The 22,099-nt window shown below is 48.3% G+C and overlaps 4 protein-coding genes across 7 annotated transcripts in view; 1 reads left to right on the forward strand and 3 right to left on the reverse strand.

Annotated features, from left to right (window-relative positions):
- The window catches only part of LOC133976033 (prolyl 4-hydroxylase subunit alpha-1-like), a 10,369-nt gene extending 6,766 nt beyond the window's left edge, over positions 1–3,603 (reverse strand). The window contains exons 1-5 of one of the 4 annotated variants that reach the window (XM_062414109.1): positions 3,377–3,594; positions 2,677–2,759; positions 2,470–2,566; positions 2,193–2,344; positions 1,974–2,111 (exon numbers count right to left, since the gene is read on the reverse strand). In XM_062414109.1, the coding sequence (XP_062270093.1) occupies positions 1,974–2,111; positions 2,193–2,344; positions 2,470–2,566; positions 2,677–2,755 (466 nt within the window). In that variant the 5' untranslated portion in view covers positions 2,756–2,759; positions 3,377–3,594. Of the gene's footprint in view, positions 1–1,973; positions 2,345–2,469; positions 2,567–2,676; positions 2,760–3,376 lie in introns of all 4 variants that reach the window. The other 3 variants (XM_062414108.1, XM_062414110.1, XM_062414111.1) reach the window with 3 other exon arrangements.
- Positions 3,604–3,619: 16 nt separating this feature from the next.
- LOC133976035 (chromobox protein homolog 2-like) lies at positions 3,620–11,797 on the forward strand. The gene is made up of 6 exons (XM_062414112.1): positions 3,620–3,708; positions 8,297–8,443; positions 8,540–8,583; positions 9,153–9,218; positions 9,502–9,571; positions 9,651–11,797. Exons 2-6 carry the CDS (start codon positions 8,378–8,380, stop codon positions 10,992–10,994), a joined length of 1,590 nt encoding a protein of 529 aa, XP_062270096.1. The 5' UTR covers positions 3,620–3,708; positions 8,297–8,377; the 3' UTR covers positions 10,995–11,797.
- Positions 4,027–7,781, reverse strand: LOC133976038 (cytochrome c oxidase assembly protein COX11, mitochondrial). Its single transcript, XM_062414117.1, has 5 exons — positions 7,648–7,781; positions 6,298–6,660; positions 6,048–6,203; positions 5,802–5,927; positions 4,027–5,631 (listed from the first exon to the last, which is right to left on the reverse strand). The coding sequence occupies exons 2-5, from the start codon at positions 6,607–6,609 to the stop codon at positions 5,443–5,445; spliced, it is 783 nt and encodes a 260-aa protein (XP_062270101.1). The 5' UTR covers positions 6,610–6,660; positions 7,648–7,781; the 3' UTR covers positions 4,027–5,442.
- Positions 11,798–16,169: 4,372 nt separating the features above from the next.
- On the reverse strand, positions 16,170–18,000 carry nog3 (noggin 3). Its single transcript, XM_062414118.1, has one exon. The coding sequence runs from the start codon at positions 17,580–17,582 to the stop codon at positions 16,914–16,916; it is 669 nt and encodes a 222-aa protein (XP_062270102.1). The 5' UTR covers positions 17,583–18,000; the 3' UTR covers positions 16,170–16,913.
- Positions 18,001–22,099: the final 4,099 nt, after the last annotated feature.

The following is a 22,099-nucleotide window of genomic DNA, read 5'->3' on the forward strand; positions in this document are numbered from 1 at the left end:
TTGAGTGCTTATGACCTCGTTCTCCTGGTGGACGTCCTCAATGTCCTCCCCCCGTGAACCTGGTGTGTCGCCCCGTGGCTCCATCAGGACAGAGGCCCCAGCACCCCCCAAGGCAGGCGGGGGCCCCGATGTAGGAGCAGAGGAACCACCACCCGCCAAATCAGGCGGGGGCCCCGATGCAGGAGCAGCCGAGCCACCCCCCGCCAAGGCAGGCGGGGGCCCCGGCGCAGGAGCACCGGAAACACCACCAGCCAGGGCAGGCGGGGGCCCCGGTGCAGGAGCAGCAGAACCATCAACGGCCAAGGCAGGAGGGGGGCCCAGTGCAGGAGCAGAGGAACCACCCCCGGCCAAGGCAGGAGGGGGGCCCGGTGCAGGAGCAGAGGAACCACCCCCGGCCAAGGCAGGAGGAGGCCCCGATGCGGGAGCAGAGGAACCACCCCCGGCCAAGGCAGGAGGGGGGCCCGGTGCAGGAGCAGAGGAACCACCCCCGGCCAAGGCAGGAGGAGGCCCCGATGCAGGAGCAGAGGAACCACCCCCGGCCAAGGCAGGAGGGGGGCCCGATGCAGGAGCAGAGGAACCACCACCGGCCGAGGCAGGCGGAGGCCCCGGTGCAGAGGCAGCCGACTGGCTCCCACCGGCTCTGTCCGGGCACAAGCGGATCAGGTGTCCCTCCCTCCCACAGCCAAAACACTTCATGTTCCCTGAAGTTACATGCACCGTGTAGTTATAATCCTCAACTTTAAAACTAAACACCAGGTTCAACTCCTCCTCACTTTTCTTGAGAACCATAAACACGTGTCTCCTAAAAGACATGACATGTTTTAGATGTGGAGATCTACTGTAAATGGGGATCATTTTTATGGGGGACATTAATTGTCCATGTCTGGCCAGCTCTTTCTCTATTAGCTCATTCTTCAGGAATGGGGGGACATTAGAAATGAGAACCTTCTTGACCGGATTAGCCAGGGACAACACAGGTGTGAAGGAGCCCTGAATCACCACTCCCCTCTCCAGTAGCTGGTTAGCTTTTTCTATGCTATCTACAAACACCACCACAGCACTGTTCATACGTGAGGCAGACTTCACACTGTCACACCCCACAACCTCACCCACAGCCAGACTGACCTCCTCCACCGAGCAGTCCACAGCTGGACACAGTTTGATGCCGTGTCGGCGTGTTAGCTTGTGGAGGCCGAAGCCTCCACCTGCAGCAGCCATGCTGCACAAACACAAACACACAACTAACAACTAAAAACTGCTGCTCATGACACTGTCACTCACACAGAAACAAAAAACACCTCTAATACAAGAGCAGAGGGAAAAAGACCAAAGAAAACGGCTAGAAAAAACAAACAATTTGAACAAACTTTCTCCAGCTCACTCACCACACTCACTCCCAACATGCACTCCAACAGAGAGAGAGAGAGGGAGAGGGACAGAGAGAGAGACAGAGAGAGAGAGAGAGAGAGGGGGAGACACAGAGAGAGAGAGAGAGGGGGAGACACAGAGAGAGAGAGAGAGAGAGAGAGAGAGGGGGAGACACAGAGAGAGAGAGAGGGAGAGGGACAGAGAGAGAGAGGGAGAGAGAGGGAGAGGGACAGAGAGAGAGACAGAGAGAGAGAGAGAGAGAGGGGGAGACACAGAGAGAGAGAGAGAGAGGGGGAGACACAGAGAGAGAGAGAGAGAGAGACAGGGACAGAGAGAGACACAGAGAGAGAGAGAGAGAGAGAGAGAGGGAGAGAGAGAGAGAGACAGGGACAGAGAGAGACACAGAGAGAGAGAGAGAGATATTATGATTAAATATTAGGACTTTGGATCTATGAAGACTTCACACCAACAATCTAGAGGCTTTAGAAAGGGCTCAGATTTGTGTCCAAAGTTCAATGGTGTTTGTTTGTCTCTTTATTCTAATTGCACACATGTTAAATCACTACCCCCCTCTACTGATCTACAGTGCCCCCCCCGGTGCCGACCTGGCAGCTGCCCGGTGGACATGGTGTCCGTGTCCAGCTGGTACGTGTCCTGGAGACGCATCAGAGCTTTGGCAGCTCCCGTCTGATCGCCATCGTTTGGGAAGTGTTGCCTCTGGATGGTGAGGTTAGAGATGAAGGCTGCAACACACAGAAGGACACACACTGAGGCTGCTGCTGTCCTGTGTGTGTGTGTGTGTGTCTGTGTGTGTCTGTGTGTACCATCAGACACGTCCGTCAGCACCACACTCTCCAGCTCCGCCCACTCCGTGTTGAGTCTCTTCATCAGCTTGAAGGCGTTCACCGGATGTCCCAGGAAGCCTTCAGGGTCCTGAGTGGCAGCAGCTGAGAGGACGTCTACTTTGTGAGTCCATCTACACACAGACACACACAGACACAACAACTTTTAATTGGTACTCGACATCATACCGGAGTTTAAATAGATTTACTGAAATCATTTTTCTTAAACTATGTTGTTTCCTATAAAGTTAAATCAGACTTTTTGATTTGCTCCAGTTTGTTCTCCTCCGCCCGGATGTAGTCCTTCAGGGACGTGACCAGGTCCTTCTCTGTGAAGAGCAGGTCGGTCATCTGACCTGAAACACACACACAGGACAACCTTACCCTCTTGATCACCCCCTGGTGGCTGGCTCCACCTCCTCCATGTGAGCACGGGGGACATGTCAGAATCAGTTGTTAATCTCACCGATGGAGGTGAAGAAGTCATCGTGAGCAGAGGACGAAGCAAGGAGGAGACAGTGGATCAGAGACCACCACCACGCCATCAGTCTGAGGACAGACACAGAGACAAGGAGACACAGAGACAAGGAGACAGTGAGACACAGAGACAAGGAGACACAGAGACAAGGAGACAGTGAGACAAGGAGACACAGAGACAAGGAGACACAGAGACAAGGAGACAGTGAGACAAGGAGACACAGAGACACAGAGACAAGGAGACACAGAGACACAGAGACAGTGAGACAAGGAGACACAGAGACAAGGAGACAGTGAGACAAGGAGACACAGAGACAAGGAGACAGTGAGACAAGGAGACACAGAGACACAGAGACAAGGAGACACAGAGACAAGGAGACAGTGAGACAAGGAGACACAGAGACACAGAGACAGTGAGACAAGGAGACACAGAGACAAGGAGACAAGGAGACAGTGAGACAAGGAGACACAGAGACAAGGAGACAAGGAGACAAGGAGACAGTGACACAAGAAGACACATAGACAGTGAGACAAGGAGACACAGAGACACAGAGACAAGGAGACAGTGAGACAAGGAGACACAGATACATAATACAAATGCGGTTGTCTCTCTCCAGCCTGTCCTGGTGAGTGTGTGTCTGTGACCAGGTGAGGGAACTGACAGTTATATAAAGTATCAACGTGTTTACCTTCCTGGTCCTGGTCCTGGTCCTGGTCCTGGTCCTGGTCCTGATCCTGATCCTGATCCTGAACTAAATCGATCTCAGCGAGGTGAATTTGACTGGAAGCGTCACAAACCTCAAATTTTGACTCAGAACCGGAAACAGGAAGATTTAAGGTTTTAAACATGTTTCAGTGAAAAACTCTTTCGTCCGTTTCTTCTTCTTCTTCTTCGTCTTCACAGTCCAGCTGCCAAACCTCTACAACAAACCCTTCTTCTCTCTTTCCTTCAAAGTGGCGGTAAAAGGCTGCGGCAGCGCCACCTGCTGGAGCGGAGGAGACCGCCCCTGTGGAACCAGAGGTATAAACTGATCCGAATATTCACTAATAATATAAATACAATACACTACCATATACAACAATATAATATAATGTAGGAAAACTAAAATTAAAAAATATAAATGTAGGGAGTATAAATAAATGCAGAAACAAACAGAAATATTGAAAAAATCAATGTAAAATTACAGAAATTGTAGAAATACATGATTAAATGGAGTCTGCCTGAACATCTGTCAGATTTATGGATGTATTAGGAGAGAAACCCAGAATTAATAATACATCAATGAAATGGTATGTGTATATATTATTGTATTTGTTGTGTAGCTGGTGTAAAAGCACAGAAAGTGTGTAAGAGATTTATTGTTAAGGTGCATCTGATAAACAGCTCAGACCTCGTGTGTCAGCAGCAGAGACCCACAAGTTCTCCATCATCAAACATTCATATTTACAATACTTTCAAAGATTGTAAACATTCAGCAGCTGTTTGTGTCTGAAAGACGGGTTTCAGTTTGATGAGCTGACAACTGATCACCAAGAAGAAAGTGTTCAACTTCATCTCAGACACAAGGATGTCTTTGTTTTCTATGTGCAAAAATACAGTGTCCTTAGTGTTTATTATACGTAAACATGTGTGTTATTGACCATGTGTCCATGGGCAGGAGACGATAGAGCGACAGCTGAGGTCCTGTTGTCCAGCAGAGGGCAGCACAGACCCGCAGATGCTCACTTCAAACCTTTGTCAAAGGACGTGATCGAAACTTCGTTTAAAACTTTTACAACGTTGAGGATTTGAGTTTTAACCAGAAACAAATAATAATAATTATTACAATTATTTGTATAGCCAATATTCACAAATCACAATTCGTCTCATAGAGCTTTAACATGGTGAGACATCCTCTGTCCTTAACCCTCAGCAAGAGTCAGGACAAACTACTAAAAACCCTTTAACAGGTACAAATAAGAGCATGAGAGAGGAGCTTTATACTGAAGTAATGTAAAAGTATTTTTACATAAACAGTTTTTACAAATTAATAAGAATATTGATTGGTTACCAGCTTTTATATTAAAATGATAATAAATATAAATACATTAATTTGAAATGAGACTGTATATTGTGATTACAGGCCACATTAAACAAGAAAAAGTTTGTTATAAATCACTGTTCTAGTGATCAGCAGATAAATCAATAGAATTATGGCTAACTACACAGCGCTTCTCCTCTGCTGCCCCCTGGTGTCCACACAAGGCAGATACAGTCTCAAGAAGAGACAACAAATCTGAACCACTCAATTTCACATCTTCATCCAAGTTAAATCTCTGCATCAGTCATATTTATTGATTTTCCTTCAGTCTTTATCAATTAATCAATCAACTATACAATAATTTAATCATTATCAAGTATAACAGTGTCTCACACCCAGAATCAAATCAGCAGCGCGAGGCTTCGTCTCGTCCAGAAACAGTTCAGGACTTTTCTCTTCCACTGAGGCCGAAAACACGAGTGTGGTCCATGAAAGAAAGGAATCTTGGAATCTATATATTGTGCTGTGAATAACTACTATTGAAAAATCTTCTACGCTGAAAACAAAAACTTTCACCAGAACATGGCATCGGAGATATTCTGGCTTCATTTCTGGAGGAAGTGGAGACGCGTCGTCGTCTCTATTCAAAGTCTCTGGTTGAAGCTTAGGTGTCAAAGAAAGGAGTCCTGGTTCAGGTCTCACTCCGTCCCCTCGGGGGGGCGGGGGTCCTTGGCTCACTTGTAGCTGTATCCGGGCAGAGGGAGTTTGTCGCCCTCCTTGGCCTCGAAGAAGGTGTATGAGAGGGTGATGGTGCTCACTCGGGCCATCCTCGGGTCCTCGTCAAACTCTGGGTCGATGTAGAAGAAGACGGGCATGTCCACCTCCTCGTGTGGGTTCAGCCGCTGCTCCTCGAAGCAGAAACACTGCAGAAAGGAAAGATGAGCAAAGGTCATTAGAGGTGAAACTGAGAGAAGAGAACGAATAATCCTGTTTGACAGATTTCATTGACATGAGATGAATCTGCATCTTTAACTTGAGAAAAGTATTTTGTGAAGAAGATGATGATGTTGTGAGTCAAGACAAAGACTCGTACCTGGATCTTGTTGAAGTATTGCCCCGCCTCAAAGGGAACCACGTTGTAGGTGGAGATGCCGATGATCGGTTTGTCTGTGGGGTTCTTGGCTCGGTAGAAAGCCAGCGCTGTCTCACCGGGAACCACCTGCACCACAAAAACACAAACACTGTTTAAAACCTTCAAAGTTACAGATCAACAGGCTCCAGTTAAGCTTTCCTCTGAACTCCAGTTTGTGAAGCGGATGTCGGAGGAAGTCGCTCTTACAAAGATCTCCGTCTGCTGCGGTCGGAAGTTCCACTGGATGCTGGCGTGTGTGTCTGCGTTGAAGGTGATCTTGAGGACACGCTCCTTCACTGGCGTCATCGTCTCCACCAAACTCGTGTCGTGGCCGGCCACCGCCGTGCCGCCGAGCCCGGCCGCCTGACAAACACAGGGGTCACACAGGGGTCACACAGGGGTCACACAGGGGTCACACAGCTGGGGGTCAGGATGCTCAGTCCACTGCCCTCCTCACCTGACAGTAGAGTCTGTAGAGCGGCACGGAGGCGTAGGACAGGCCGATCATCCCCACCCCGGCTGCAGCGATGTAGGTCAGCACCGTCTTGTTCCTGCTCTTCCAGTCGTCCTCCGGGCCCCGGCTCTTCCTGCCTCTGCTCTTGACTCCTCGGCTGTGGAAGCGCGGTGCGAGCCTTGGCCGCAGGAAGTGTTCGGTCTGAGAGTGCAGCGTCCTGCCGGCATCAAACCGCAATGTCCGGACGCATTGAGCCAACAGTGTGGAGACGTGAGGGGGGGGGAGGGACGGACGCAGCAGGAGAGAGAGCAGCATGGTCGGTCCTGGTCAGTCCACACCTGAAGCTGCAGCAGCAGGGACACTCACCTGGAGGGAGGACACACTCCTCAGCTTCAGTCACATGTTATTATATCACAGTTTGTCTCCTACACGTTCACAGGGAGCTGAATCCTCCTGTCGTAACTCAACTGGAGTCAAACTACAGAGGAGCTGTTAACTGGGACAAGGAGAAACCTCAGAGTCACTCGACTGCTGCGAGAAAACCAACTACATCAGACGTGAAGCAGAAACATGAAGTTCTCTCCTGAGAGTAAAACAGGTAGAGGTCCCCTGGTCGTGGTCCTGGAACCACAGACACGAGTGGAGGGGATTAAATGAGAAACGTTTTCAATTCACCACGAGACTCGATGTGAGGCAGCAGGACACGGGATCGAGTCTCTGTGAGGCAGCAGGACACGGGATCGAGTCTCTGTGAGGCAGCAGGACATGGGATCGAGTCTCTGTGAGGCAGCAGGACACGGGATCGAGTCTCTGTGAGGCAGCAGGACACGGGATCGAGTCTCTGTGAGGCAGCAGGACACGGGATCGAGTCTCTGTGAGGCAGCAGGACATGGGATCGAGTCTCTGTGAGGCAGCAGGACACGGGATCGAGTCTCTGTGAGGCAGCAGGACATGGGATCGAGTCTCTGTGAGGCAGCAGGACATGGGATCGAGTCTCTGTGAGGCAGCAGGACATGGGATCGAGTCTCTGAGTCTCACAAACCAACACGTCGGGTTTCTGCTTGATGTTTTCGTTGATCGACACATGAGCCTAACTCAACAGTGAACATAGTAGAACGTAGAAAGGTCTCGTGTGCTAAGTCACGTGAGCGTTACTGAGGCAAAACACACACAACACTGAACAAATCCGGTTTTTAGCTCGAGTTCTCTTATCGTACTTCAGTTCATTGAAGTATTGTTATGGTTAAATACGGTTAATGTGGTCAAATCATATAAAGATGATATCAAGTTATAAATAAATGTTCTGAATAAATAAAGGTTACAAACGTTCAAATGAGATCTTAAATGTTTTACCTGAGTAACTCGAAGCTTCCGGCTCGATCACGAACATGTAACTGTGGTGCGACGCAGAATCCGCTCCGCCGGACTGAGCTCCCGAAACAAAGGTTCCGCCCTGGTTTCTTCTTTGTGTACTTGTGATGACCCAGTAACGACTTCATTTATTCCAGTACCACTCATATGTAATAGAGTGGTACTTATTACTCCACCATATTCAATTGAATACAGTTATTCCACAATAATTTACATTCAAAGTATACAATTTAAAAAGTCTTGTTGTCAATCTTTTTGTCTCTTTCTAATAGTTTTGTGTATCACTGTGTTTTAATCATTATTCTTATTAACAACACATTAAAAGTCACATTCAATTAAACTCTTCAGATCAATTCAATCATATTTTAAACAGTATTTATCGAAATATTTAGAATCGTGTGTGTTGTTATGTTATCAACGCAGTTGCAGAAATTACGTTTTTACAATAGTTAATGGTTCATTTTTGTGGTTTTAACATATATGTATATTTCTGTGTTTTCAGTTCTTCATATGTACTTGTTGTATACTTGATGTGGTGTTGCAATAATAATGTATTTACATGTGGTGTGTGTTTGCAGTATTTAATATGTAGTCGTGTCTTCCATGTGTATTTGTGCATGTGCGTTCGCAGCAACACTGTGTTTACGTGTAACGGGATCTACGGTGGCCGTCTGAGGTCAGAGCGCGTGTCCGCGCAGGGGCTGCGCTAGTAATGGAGGGGGTCACAGTCGGCCAGGTATTTGACGCGGAATGTATCCTCAGCAAACGGCCCAGGAAGGTAAGAGGAGCCGCTACCGGTGCAGCGGGAGCCGGGGAGGGAGCGGGCGGGAGTCGGTGTGTCTCTGACGGTGTGTGTGTGTGTGTTTGTCCGCAGGGGAAGTTTGAATATCTGGTGAAGTGGAGGGGGTGGTCGTCCAAGTAAGTAGCTCCCTGCTAACCGCAGCTAACCGCTGCTAGCCGCTGCTAGCCCCCGCTGCTAGCCGCTGCTAGCCCTGCTGCTAACCGCTGCTAGCCGACACATCAAGGAACAATGCACGGCCGTGGCCCGTTGTCCATGTCTCCATAGCGGCAGTGAAACACCAGCTCGCCCCGCAGCTGTGGACCTGCTGCAGAACCGGGAGCAGCTGCGGGCTAGGCCGGGTTACCTGAACGCCTCACCGGACACGAGCTTTAATCATGACCGTTACAAAGCTCCAGTGAGACGTTCACTGACCTGAGACCTGTATCATCACATCACTCATCTGCTTCCCTCTCCTCGTTTTTAAATAACAACTGAAACATCCAGTTTATCAGCATGTGAAAGAAAAACAAATATTAGGAACTTTGATATAAATTCATTCACATGTTATAAATGTGTGGCAGGTTATTTATCAATCGATGAACTGATTGATCCACTAACTGTTTTAATGAAGCTGTTCACAGATCAGTTCTTACACACCAGTATCATTCTGCCTGATCATTGTTATCAACTGTTTTCTGATCTTCAGACACAACAGTTGGGAACCAGAGGACAACATCTTGGACCCGAGGTTACTGGCAGCGTTTCACAAAAGGTGGTTTGTAGTTATTGACTCGTAGAGATTAGAGAATTCATCCAAAACCCTTCCGGTGTTTATCTTCTAATAAGACGATCATAGGAGTTATCATCCTGACTTGAAATATGAAGCATCAGAATGAATCTCACCCTGTGAACCTGAAACCTGACAGAAGGTGAGGGATAAAATGAAATCACCGAAACATTTGAAACAAGTTCACTTTGTGTTGTTTCTTTGAGGACATGTTGTGAAGTGTTCAGATCCGACTGAACGGTTTGATGAAGCTGTTTGTTGTTTTCAGAGAACAAGAGCGGGAGCTTCTGTTCCAGAAGAAAGGGAAGAGGCCGAGAGGTCGGCCCCGGAAGGTTCTGGTGAGCAGCTCCGCTCGGACTCCTTCATTCTGATTCACAGCTTCTTCACCTTCACTCATCCTCCTCTTCTTTTCAACAGCCTGCGCCAACCACGACGAAGGACAGCCGCTCCTCGTCCTCCTCATCCTCCGCCCTCTCATCGTCAACCTCCTCCTCCTCAGAAGATGAAGATGAAGATCAGACAAAGAAGGCGAAGCCCGGCCCACGTGTCCACCCGGTCCCCCAGAAGAGGCCCCAGGTCCTGCTTGTCAAACCCACCTCCCCCGTCAAAAAGAAGCGTGGGAGGAAACCGCTCCACCCTGACGTGAGGGCGTTACGACAGGCGAAGAGCAGACCTCCTCCTCCTCCTCCACCTGCTCCTTCTCCTCCTCCTCCTCCTTCTCCCCCACCGACTCCTCCTCCACGCCACCACCAGGTGCTCAGGCCGTCCAGAGACGAGCCTCGGCCTGGCGTGAAGAAGCCGCTGCAGCCGGCGAGCTTCACCTACACCGGCCTGAGCAGGAGCTCCAGAGACGGCTCTGGCTCCGCCTCCTCCGCCAGCGCCTTCTCTCAGAGCGCCGCCGCCGCCAAACCCGGAACACTCGGCTGCATCTGGACCAGCCGCCCGCTGTCCTCCTCCGCTCCGTCCTCCTCCCACCACAAAGCCACTCCGTCCCCACAGAGGAAGAACTCCGTGTCCGAGCTGAAGCGCTCCACGTCCGACTCGGGCGGCGGCTGCAAAGTGAAGCAGAGCTCAGCATCCATCAGCCTGCACAGCAGCTTCAGTGGCAGCCAGCGGAGGCAGGAGGTCAGAGGTCAGGCCATGTTGCTTCAACACAAACTGCAGAGTGTTTCCAAACAGTCATCACTGTCCACACCTCGAGACCGAGCCAATCAGGCGCTGAGCCTCCGAGCCCTCAACCTGCAGAGCGTCAGCAAAGCCCCGGGCGCCGCCGGGTTCCAGAGCAGCAGCACGGGGGGGGCTGCAGCGTCGCGCTCCAGCTTGAGGAGCGGCAGCATCGTGATTCAAAGAGGAGCGGCGCGTATGAAGGAGACTCGAGCGTCAGGGCAGCGCTCCGGTCCGACTGCGGGTGGCGCTGCCGAGCAGGGCAGGGGGAAGGACCTGCTGGCAGGAGGCAGCCAGAGGCAGGAGGAGCGGAAACACGGGGGGGGCTCTCAGAGCCGCAGCCTGAACGAGCTCAGCACCGGAGACTCGGACGAGACCAGCAGCAGCGAATCAGAGCACGGCGCCTCGCTGTACCCCAGCAACAGCCGGCCCAGCCTCGGCAACAACGCCACGGAATCGGACACGGAAACCGACTGGCGGCCGACCCGGGACCTCCTGGAGCACGTGTTCGTCACTGACGTCACAGCCAACTTCCTCACGGTGACGGTGAAGGAGTCTCCCACCAGCGTGGGATTCTTCACTCCACCAAACCACTGAGACCACTGCAGAGCTCAGCTGGAGCCGGCGCTCTCCCAGTGCAGCTCCCCGGCTCCACGCCGCTCGCCTTCAGCTCCTCACGCTCAACACACTTTGACTCTTCACGCACAAAACGTTTGAGAAGAGCGACAGGACGGTTTCATCAGGTGACTTCCGATCGCACGAATCTCCTGTGGTCACATGTCGTAGGAACTCTGATGTTTAGACGCTGCCTTCACCTGACGCTAGATTCAGTCTGTGGAGAAGAAGACGTCTCCAGAGTCTGGTCAACCATTTAACAGCAGAGTCGAACCCCTCCAGTGTTGGGCGGGGTTTGAACCTACTGATGGATGTAGGACGCCACCTCTCCAGTGCCTCCGGCTCCACTGCTCATGTGGCTTTGTTCTCCAGAGCAGCAAGTTTTGAAAAAATATTAAAAAAAGAAAAAAAACGTCCGTCTGTGATCCGTGAACTTTTAAACATGAACAATCCCACGGGGGTTTTTAAATTGTCTTTTTGTTTAATGGACCAAAGGTGCTTGGAATGTGAACGCTCCTGTTTGTTGCTTCCTGATTGTTCCCTGAGCGACGCACAGCCGGTTCCTCGCCAGCGTCTCAGAACAGACGCTCCTGCATCCACACATTTCTCACTTTTATACAGTTTAATACGTTCGTGGCTATCGTCAGTGTCTTTCACAGGTGAAATATGTGTTAATTTATATTGTAAATATGACTTGTTTTTTCATGTTGATCTTTATCTGGTGCTCATGTTGGTTTCTTAGCTTCAGACACGTGTAGCCTCTGAAATAAACCAGAACAACCTGACGTCTGTCTGCGGCTGCTGTTCACACCTTCTCCAGCAGGTGGCGCTGTCCGGCAGAGACTGAAGCTTGTCAGAGGTCAGAGGTCACGACACCACAGACCTCCACTCATTAAAAGTTCCTGTTGATGAACAAACAGCTTCATCGATGAGGGTTTTTATCACTACACATGTTTTATTCATTATTATAGAATTGTCTTATAATGTGAGTACATTTATACACCTGGAGACCAAATAATCAATTATTGATCATCAATCAATGTTTTAATGTAAATGTACTTTATAACAGAATTTACATAAAATACATGAAAGATGATATTGACAATGAAACATTACTTATTCAATAAGTTGTAGCTTTAACTGATAATCTGCAGAAATACTGATAATAAACTGAGCAGGTGAAATAATCATCTCATCAATAAATGATCAATAATAAACCACATGAATTGATCTGTTTGATAATCTGATTTAAGAGTGGGCAGTTATAACATTTATTTCATGTAATAATGTAACATTGTACACATGTATATATAATATGACAGTGTATTGTGACAGAGCTGGATATTTACACACGTCACAGAAGTAGCTGAGTAAATGTACTTAGTTACACAAACAAAAACACAACTCATCACACACTCCTCCAGGGGTGATGTCTGCAGGACAGCTGGCTGCAGGTCAGTGTGTGTGTGTGTGTGTGTGTGTGTGTGTGTGTGTGTGTGTGTGTGTGTGACTGACAGCAGCTATCATCCCACAAAGCTGCAGATTCAGTGATTTATGGTTGGAGCCGCACAGAGGTGGAATTTTCCCAAAATAAGTTTGAGTAAACAGTTGGTGACAGAGACGCCTCACAGCTCAGTGGTATGTATAAACAGTTTGAACAGTGTGGGGCAGTGTACACTCACACACACACACACACACTCACACACACAGACACACACACACACACACTCACACACACACACAGCCTCAGTTTGAATCTCGTCTCGGTTTTGCAGTTTTACTTTAATGAGGTAACTTTACAGATTTCAGGAGCACAATACTGCCACCTGTGGTCAGTGGTCAATTTGCAGGCTGCTGAAAACATTAACACATTTAAAAACTAAATTAAACTGCAACTGCTTTTATATAATAGATGATGATTTAAAATATATATATATAGATATAGATATAGATATCAACAACATTTAAAAACAGTGAAGCAGGAAACCAGGAAACAATTACACACACACACACACACACACACACACACACGCTGCTGCCAGGTAATCCCAGACTGCCGTCACTGTGTGTGTGTGTGTGTGTGTGTGTGTCTGGACTGGAGGAGTCTCCCTCTTGGCTCAGACTGTCATCAATCTGCTGCTAAACTAACACCAGTGACTGTCAACACAAACCTGCAGCCTGTTAACACACACACAGACAAACACACACTGTCTGAATTCTTTGGCTCACCCTCATCACAGTAAAATGTGGTGACATCATTAGACAGAAAAACAAACTTTGTTTTCATTTGTTTCTCTTATTTCTTTTTGTGTCTTTTCTATTTAGAGTCAAACACATCATCAATATTCACAAATGTTTAATAATGATTAGTGTTGTTTTTGTATATTGAAATATGTGTGTGTGTGATGATGTGTGTGATGTGTGTGATCTGTGTGTGTGTGTCTGTGTGTGGGTGGACATGGCGGCCGTGGGGCCTGGCAGTGGGCGGCTGTCTCCTCGCTCCACAGTGAAAACCTTGAAACGTCTCAGTGTGACATCCGACTACTGCTCCTGTGGAAACACAGCTCATCACCACTGTGTGTGTGTGGGGGGGGGGGGGGGGGGGCTGTGTGTGTGTACATGCACCATATCAGTGTGTAACTGAGGCTCAGAGGATTTATTATTTGGTTTTTATTTTTAACATAATCCTTTGTGGAGGAACTCCAGGTTCCTGCGTCTCCATTGAGATCTCAGCTTATGGAGAAATGGATGCGTCTCTTATCGTCGTACCCGTCATGGTTATTCAGCAACACATCCAGCAGGGGGCAGCGCAGAGTCAACAACACCTGGACGATGGAGGACCTTGTGATGAAGTTCGTCTTGTCTCAGGTGAAGAGAATCGATTCTGTTTCTTACAAACTCACAAAGTTTCTCCTCAAAAAGTTTCATCAAGAAGAAGGAGAGCGGATCCAGCTGCTCCCCTGCAGTCCACCAGGTGGCAGTAATGCAGAACAACAGTGAATATGGAAGAGATTCACGTGGAGCTGCTCGAGATCAGATTAGAACCAAGAGGTTTGTTCAAAACAACTGACAAACTCAAGGTAACGTAATGACGCAGTTTATCTGTGGAGCTAAACGCTGAAGTTCTCGACCAGTGCTGCAAGCCCCGCCCCCAAAAGGTCCTGTGCTTTCACAAAAATAGGAATTCTCTGTGGTGAGAAGATTCAGGAACTTAATGAAGACCATGAAGCTTAACTCAGTCCATCTTAAGCCGTACTGTCTTCTTATTGGATATCTTCATAAAGTAACCTCCCTATTGGCTCGTTTGAAAGTGACATCACATAGTCTGACCTGAGCTCCTCAGTTCTCTGGATCTTCTCTGGAGGATCACTCTCAGTTTCTCCTCCTGAGCTCCTGTAGAACGTCTGAATCCAGGAGCAGTGTGAACAGCAGAGGATCCTCCACTGATTCACTGATTCACTTGTGTGTCTGTGTGTGTGTTTTTGTGTAGCTGTCTTCAGACCTGAGCTCCAGGTCAGATCCAGAGAATCTGTGCTGACTCACATGAAGAAGACACAGATGAAGATGTGAAGAGAGTTCGTGGGGATCAGAGCTCACGACATGTCAGGTGACGTAAACATGATCACATGACCTCAGGTCACTTCCTGTCTGTGTCTGCCCCACCCCCCACAACCCCAAACCTGCTGCTGTGTTGTTCAGCTGTGAAACACAAACTCTGGAGACGATTCTCTGGATCTGAAGACAGCTACACAAACACACACAGACACACACACACAAAAAACACGCACATCAAAGTCAGGTTTGACCTCGACCTGAATACCTGTCCTCCTGCAGCAGTGATAAGAGTTTGAATCCTCCTCCTCCTCTTCCTTCTCCTCCTCCTCCTCCTCCTCCTCCTCCTCCTCCTCCCCCTCTTCATCCTCCTCCTCCTCCTCCTCCTTCTCCTCCTCCTCCTCCTCCTCCTCCTCCTCCTCTTCCTCCTCCTCCTCATCCTCCTCCTCATCCTCCTCCTCCTCCTCTTCCTTCTCCTCCTCCTCCTCCTCCTCATCCTCCTCCTCCTCCTCCTCCTCCTCCTCCTCCTCCTCAGTATGGTTTACTGTCATTCCAGATCGGAGGAGACGTGGTTGGGAAGTTTCACACGAATCCGATTCTTTGATTCAGCTCCTGCAGGTTCAGGAAGTGTCTCAGATCAGAACCCTGTGTGTCAGTGGTGTGAGGATTTCACATCGTATAATGAAATATAAGAATGTAGGATATGAATAGAATCTGCTGCTGGCCTCAGATCAGAGGGACGACCGTGTCCTGAGTCTCATTAAAAGAGACGAGGACAGTCGAGGAATCTGAGACATATTTCATATCTGAAGACGAGTGAGATAAAAAGTTTTCAGCAGCTTTGAACCGTAACCAGAGAAAATCCTCCAGTTTCTTTGATCAACGAGGAAAAGGTCTGATCCACGAGAGGAGGGGGAGGAGGAGGAGGAGGGAGAGGAGAGGGAGGAGGAGGAGGAGGGAGCGGAGAGGGAGGAAGAGAACGATGAGACATGTTGAACCTCAGAGATGAAGATGATTAGATGAAGATTCATCCCTTCTACTACATATGATGATGTCATCACATGTGAGATGTTTGACTGGACACGAAAACGTCTGAATCCAAACCACCGAACAAAGGCGGTAACAAAGATCCAATCACAGAGCTTTGTTCTCTAAACTCTAATCATCCTGAATCTGACTCCCTCTTTTTCTCCATAGCAGCAGCAGCCGAGGCTCATGGGTAATGTAGTGTTTCAACCTGCTCCTCACTGAGAGCATCCAGATCTACGGTGCACAGTGAACATCTCATCAACGCCTCCACGAAGATTCTTTAAGTTCGGTGCAAATGTTCAGTACGACTGATGAAGTGATTATGTTATTGTTTATATATATATATATATATATTGTATTATATATTTTGGTCCCAGTGACGTCATGTCAGGTCACAGGACAGGACGGTGATACAAGTTGTTTCTGGTTTTCTGTTCATCTTCATCACTTTTTTCACACTGAGGTCAAAATCACTGTCATCAGTAATAATAATAATCATAATAAATAACCAGACTCCAGAGGAAGTAGTGAGCTCTGTCTTCAGCTGATGTCTTCAGAGACTTTACACTCAACACGTGAAGATACAAACATTTTAATAAAGGAAAGGCTCAACACGATATATGAGTCATCAATCAATAATCAATTAGAAGTAAATATGAATCTCTCAGGAGTTTATTGATGAACCTCTTCGATGTTCAATGATTCAGAAGTTTGAGCTGTTGAACATTTCTCTCTTCTGTACAAACCAGTCGATCAATCAATAAACTGATCAGGGAATAAAATATTCAGTAGAAGTCTAAAGCAGCTTATTTAATAAATAACAATGACTCTTTAATACTCTCTGTACTTCACTTTTACTCGAGTAACATTTTAAATGCAGGACATGTCATATTTTTACCTTGTTTAGTAATCTGATTACTTCCTCCACCTCTTAAGAGGTGATATAAAGAGAAAAAATACATTTTGAGTGAAGCCGCGTTTTATTTGTATTTTACAGAATCTGAAGTTTTGAATCATCATCACTGATCAATTAATTAAACACAGAAAGTAACTGAACATGTTGATTCTTCATAAATACAAACAGATACAATCAAATACAGTTGATCAGATAATATGATTAATAATAATGATGAAGTTCATCAGATATAAACATTTACATCACATTTACATTCTCACACTGGACAGTGCACTGTAAAAAGAACGGGTTTAACCAGTTATCTTAAAAAAATCTGATTTGTAATGATTTGTAATAAAATGTTTTTTCAATTTTCTATTAAGATTCAGTGTTTGTCAGTTTGTCTATAAAGATAACGATGAGGGTCAGTTCGGACACGCGCACTTGCACTCTGAGATGACCGGGTACTGAACCGGGATCCAGGCGCACTTCAGGCCGCCTCTCCTCTGCAGACAGCGCCACCTCAGGACGGTGAAGTGAGTGGACCTGGAGGGTCTGCAGAGCATCCCCTCCGGCACCGAGCAGGACCTCTTACTGAGGCAGCTCCCCACCTTCACGTATCGCGGCCAGAACCGGCTGCCCAGGTCGTTCCATGCGTAAAGCACCGGGCAGAACGCGTACGACCACAGCCACAGCTGCAGCCGCCTCCGGAGCTTCTTACTCGGCTTCTGCTTCTTCCCGTGCTGCACCTCGAACTCCATGGCCCGGATGTCTTTGGGCATCAGCCCGGAGAGTTTCTGTCTCATCTCTGCTTCGCTCACATCCTCGTTCCCCGAGTACTTGTCCTCCGGGGAGGACACGGACATGAAGTGCGGGTCGAAGTGGCTGCCCAGCGCGCTGCGGAGCTCCGTCTCATTCAGGTCCTTCTCCTTAGGGTCAAGCACCGGGTCCGGGATCTCCTTCAGCACCACCACGGGCAGAGTGTCACTGGGGATGGGCCGGAGGAGATAATAGTGTTGGCACATGCCCTCCTCGATCCTGAAGCCCAGAGAGAGAACGAGCAGAAACACAGCAAAGAAGTAACAGTTATCCATGTCCTCAGTGCGCGTCCACAGCGGCTCCACAGCTCAGCGCGCACAGTTCATCCAAAGACTCAGACTCAGTGCGCGGAGTTCATCCAAAGACTCAGACTCAGTGCGCGGAGTTCATCCAAAGACTCAGACTCAGTGCGCGGAGTTCACAGTTTGACTCAGGAATCCAGCAGGCAGCTTGGAGGGCGCACCACACGCACCGCGCACCGGGCGCGCTCCAGAGTTTGTCAGAGCTCAGAGAGGAGCGGATCCTCTCAGTCCAGGACTCGGGTCCCCGCGGGACAAGGCGGCCTCAGCCCTGGACTCAGCCCTGGACTCCCCGGGTCAGCAGGTCCCGGTGAAGCCGCTCAGCGCCCCGCAGCTCGCTGCTCTCTGCCCGCATGTTGGCGCACCGGCTCCCGCTGCTCCGAACTGAAGGAGCCACGGGCTGCAGCCAAATACCCAGCAGGGCGGTGATGTCATCCAGCCCACACACACACATACACATAGACCCCCCCCCCCCCCACACACACACACACACAAACACACAAACACACATACGTTTGCATAAGCACCACCACAGTACACGGGGCATATCAATATTTGTATATAGTGCAGTAGTTAGAGTTCACTCAGCAGAATGTGACAGTCCAGATGTTAACATGAACTTTAACCATCAGAACAAATTAAAGTTAAGTAATAGAGTAATAGTAACTTTAGAGTAGAAACAGATTATGATAATAACATAATTAGCTGTAAGTAAAGATCAATGACTTTAAATAAAGATAAAGAGGATGACACATCTCCACCTCCTCCAGACATGAAGCCTGCTGGTCATCAGGTCATTTACAGTCAGTGTCTGAACAGTAGTGATCCTGCGAGGTCCCGCCCATACACACTCTAAACCAATCAGAAGTCAGTCTCAGCTGTCAATCATGATGTTTCAGCCTGTTTGTATATCATCAAATAACTAATGAAATCCAAACTGATCAGAAACATGAACAATAATCAGAGAGAAGAACGACTTGAAACGACAGAAACATCTTTACAAACGTCTACCTGGTCCCTGTCCCATCTGCTAACATGGAGGAGTTTACCACCTATACAGCAGGCAGACACCAGGGGGCAACTGGGATTTTGGCTTCCGACCTGTAACATCTATTCTTTTACATCAAGTGGTTTTTAACTGAATTTAGAGAACTGAATGAAATCAGCTGACATGACAGATTGTTTCTCATCTGTTTGGATTCATGATTTTTCTAAAGAGCCTGTTCTCTCTTCGTAGTCGCACGTCGGCTCCAGCAGCCAATCAGAGAGCAGAGAAGGATACTTAAAGGTTCACAATCATTCAATTAGTGAATTAGTGAGCGCGGAGCGGCTCCTGCAGCCGGAGGCCACAAGCGCTGGAATGTTTGCTCACGTTGTAAAGGTTGAATTATGAGGCTGATAAAAAACAACTCTTGTCTGAGACGCTGGTGCAGGGAGAGCGGGGGGGAGATAAAGACCCGACTGTGCTGCTGGACGCCGCTGAGCTCCAGACAAACAGGCCCTGAATGTGGTGAACTGGTTCCTGCTGGGAATCCCACCGCTCAGGGTTAACGTGCCCACCCGGAGCTTCAAGCAGCAGTATATGGGCTGACCTGTGACCAGCGGTGGCGTCCACACGTGTCTTTGCTCTTTAGTGACACGTCCGCCTCTCAGGAGAACGCTGCTTCTCAGAGTCACAGGTCTGAGTCTGTGGAGCTGTGAGGACGCGTGGTGCGGGAGACGTCCCAGGTTCAGGCAGCGACACTGAGACAGTGGCCGACCCGCCACCCCCCCAACCCTCTGAATAACTGTGCACGCTCAGAGACACGACTCACACAGAATCGATTCTATCCGATGCTTTATGGTCTGTTTGACTCTCAATGATCATCAGCTGTTTGAAGAAGACTTGAAACTTGAGACAGAAACTCATAAACATGTTTACTGACGTTATAGAGTGAGAAGTAGAGTCACTCTCTGTAGAAACATCCTGTGGAGCCGCCCCCTGCTGGTCAGTACACAGAAGACGGGATGGAGACATATTGATTCCACTTCCCGGAGTCTACGAACATTTCCCTCCTCAGTTGTGTGTTTGTCGTCTGAACCAGTGACGGTGGAGGATCAGACGAGTTAGAGAGATTTGATCAGAATAAATATTCAACTGATTGTTCTAGTTTCTTAGGTTTTTATGAGGAGGGTCCTCAGAACCGTACAATAAACAGAGCAGTGTTTTCTTCTTCTTACCTCTGACCCCCGTCACCCCCCCCCCCCTCCTGCTGTGGGGGGGTAATTTTCTGGACGGCTGACGTGAGTGTGTGTGACGGGCGCCGCTGTCATATCTCTGTGGAGAGGAAGTCAGTGGCACAGAGACGATTCTCAGATAAGACTTCCTGTCTCTTTGTAAACCTGTAATCCTTCACTACACAATCGAGCCCCGGAGAGAGGGGGGGGGGGGGGGGGGGGACTCCAGGTCACGGTGAGATGAAGATGTGGCCCCTCAGGATTTCCAGGTTCCTGGAAAAGTCACAAAAGTGAGTTGTGAAGTGAAAGAGCCGCTCGGTCTGGCAGAGTCCAGGAGGATGTACGAGGATTGATCCAGATCCTGATCCAGATCCTGATCCAGATCCAGATCTCGCTGTGAATTCACTTTCTGCTCAGAAGGTTCAGTTCTGACTTCAGTGATTTAAATGTGTTGAATACAACACTTGTTGCATCATTGTGTTTAAGACTCTTTATAAGGTTTATATCTGTATTAGATCAAAGTGATCTAACATTGGTTCCACATCTGTATTTCCGAGCCAGTCGTGCTGGTCAGAGGCTGAGAGCCGGCGGTGAAGTGCCACCTTGAAGCCTTTCACCCAAATGGAGCGTCCAAATGACTCCGGCTGTCTGTGCTTCAAAGCCTCCTCTTGTTTCTGCTCTTTGATCCGACGGCTCTCCACGCTGGGAGGCCCTCAGATGGACTATTAAGATTAAACCTGTCGAGCCGGAGCATGAGAGGCTGCCTCTGCACTGATGCACTGCGTCCCCGTATCTCGCTCTGGGAAATCAAAAGAAGACGTGATTGAAAACATGTGGACGCGTCTGAGTGAGGAGGGAGAACACGAGCGACCGGTGGAGACTGGAAGCGGCAGCACGAGGCGTTTCATGGTCAGTGAACGGGACGAGATGTCTTCAGCCCAAAAGGACCAGAGACAGTTTGAACAGAAACAAATACACATAAAAGAAATGAAGCCAAAATATCTCAGATACAAACGCTGCCATCTTGTGGAGATGAGGTCATCTGCAGTCAGAGTCTGTGCAGCAGTGATTGTGGGGTGGAGCTGTTCTATATAGTCTCTGCCCACAAACACACTCGACCAATCAGGACTCAGTCTCAGCTGTCATAATCCATCAAGACTTGATTTTACCTAAAAAGTCTGAATTTACATTTTCAGTTTAGGTTAAGCAGCAGACATTTAGATTTTAGAAACAGGAACCAGTCAATCTTCTGTGTGTGGAGATAATGATGTAAATCGGGGGGGGGGGGGGGGGGGGGGGGCGATGTGGCCCCAACATCAGGCATTAGCCCTGGGGCCCCTCAGTAGCTGAGTGCAGGCCCTGGCCGTGTGTGATGGTTGAGTCTCTTCAGGTCAGATGATTTGAAAACATCAGTTTTCAGGTTGGTCTCCGTGTGGGCGGAGCTTCAGGCCGCCGAGCAGCGAGCCTGTGGCTTGGAGCGAAGCTCAGAAACGCTCGGGGCGCTCCAGAGGGAAAAGAGCTGCCAGCGGTGGTGTGAGATTCCAGTTGGTTCACACCCTCCCACACGGCGTCCTGTGAGCGCCACTGCTCGATTCCCCTGACACCCCCGAGGCCCCTCACATCACAGGGGCCAAAAACTACTGAGGAACCCCTCAGGGGCCTCAGGTCTGAAGTAACCAGGGACATTTACTTACTACAAGTATTTACATTCTCTGTATATTACAACAGCAGTTTTTTATCGCATCATATTTAAGTGACAGCTGCTGTTTGCAAAATGATGATTTGAGTTAAATAAACTCAGAAGTAAAAAGTCAAACTCAAACTGGAAGTTATTCAAGTAGTTTACTTTATCGTGTAAAAAATTGCTAGTTTCCCTTTGAGTAATTTTGAAATCATTTCTACAAACAAATCAATTATTTAACATATGAAATCATGTGACAATAACTTTTAATGGTTGAAATTGAGAATTTCTCTGAATCAAAGGAAACAAACGTGTCAGTGAACTGGAGCCTGAAGCTTTCACCTCTGATTGGCAGAGCTGGACACACATACCCAGAAGGCCGCAGATATGGTGGCAAGGAGGCACACACACATACAGACACGCACACACATACAGACACGCACATATACAGACACACACACGCCAAACACACAGACGAAGCTGATTCCTGATAAAAGACAGACTCACAGGTTTCAATGCACATTAACATCCACAGGAGAAACATTTATTTCAGTTGTTAAAATTCATCTGATCATGTGAATGAAAACACTGCAGG

Source organism: Platichthys flesus, chromosome 20, assembly GCF_949316205.1.
Source record: "Platichthys flesus chromosome 20, fPlaFle2.1, whole genome shotgun sequence".
Lineage (NCBI taxonomy): Eukaryota > Metazoa > Chordata > Actinopteri > Pleuronectiformes > Pleuronectidae > Platichthys > Platichthys flesus.

Excerpts from the sequence above, each read along its gene's own strand:
- LOC133976038 (XM_062414117.1), bottom strand. The coding sequence starts at position 6,609 with ATGCTGCTCTCTCTCCTGCTGCGTCCGTCCCTCCCCCCCCCTCACGTC. Across the intron at positions 6,204-6,297 it reads TCTACAGACTCTACTGTCAG|GCGGCCGGGCTCGGCGGCAC; the intron begins GTGAGGAGGGCA and ends TGTGTTTGTCAG. Across the intron at positions 5,928-6,047 it reads CGCAGCAGACGGAGATCTTT|GTGGTTCCCGGTGAGACAGC; the intron begins GTAAGAGCGACT and ends TTTGTGGTGCAG.
- LOC133976035 (XM_062414112.1), top strand. The coding sequence starts at position 8,378 with ATGGAGGGGGTCACAGTCGGCCAGGTATTTGACGCGGAATGTATCCTC. Across the intron at positions 8,584-9,152 it reads TGGAGGGGGTGGTCGTCCAA|ACACAACAGTTGGGAACCAG; the intron begins GTAAGTAGCTCC and ends TCTGATCTTCAG. Across the intron at positions 9,572-9,650 it reads GTCGGCCCCGGAAGGTTCTG|CCTGCGCCAACCACGACGAA; the intron begins GTGAGCAGCTCC and ends TCTTTTCAACAG.
- nog3 (XM_062414118.1), bottom strand. The coding sequence starts at position 17,582 with ATGGATAACTGTTACTTCTTTGCTGTGTTTCTGCTCGTTCTCTCTCTG.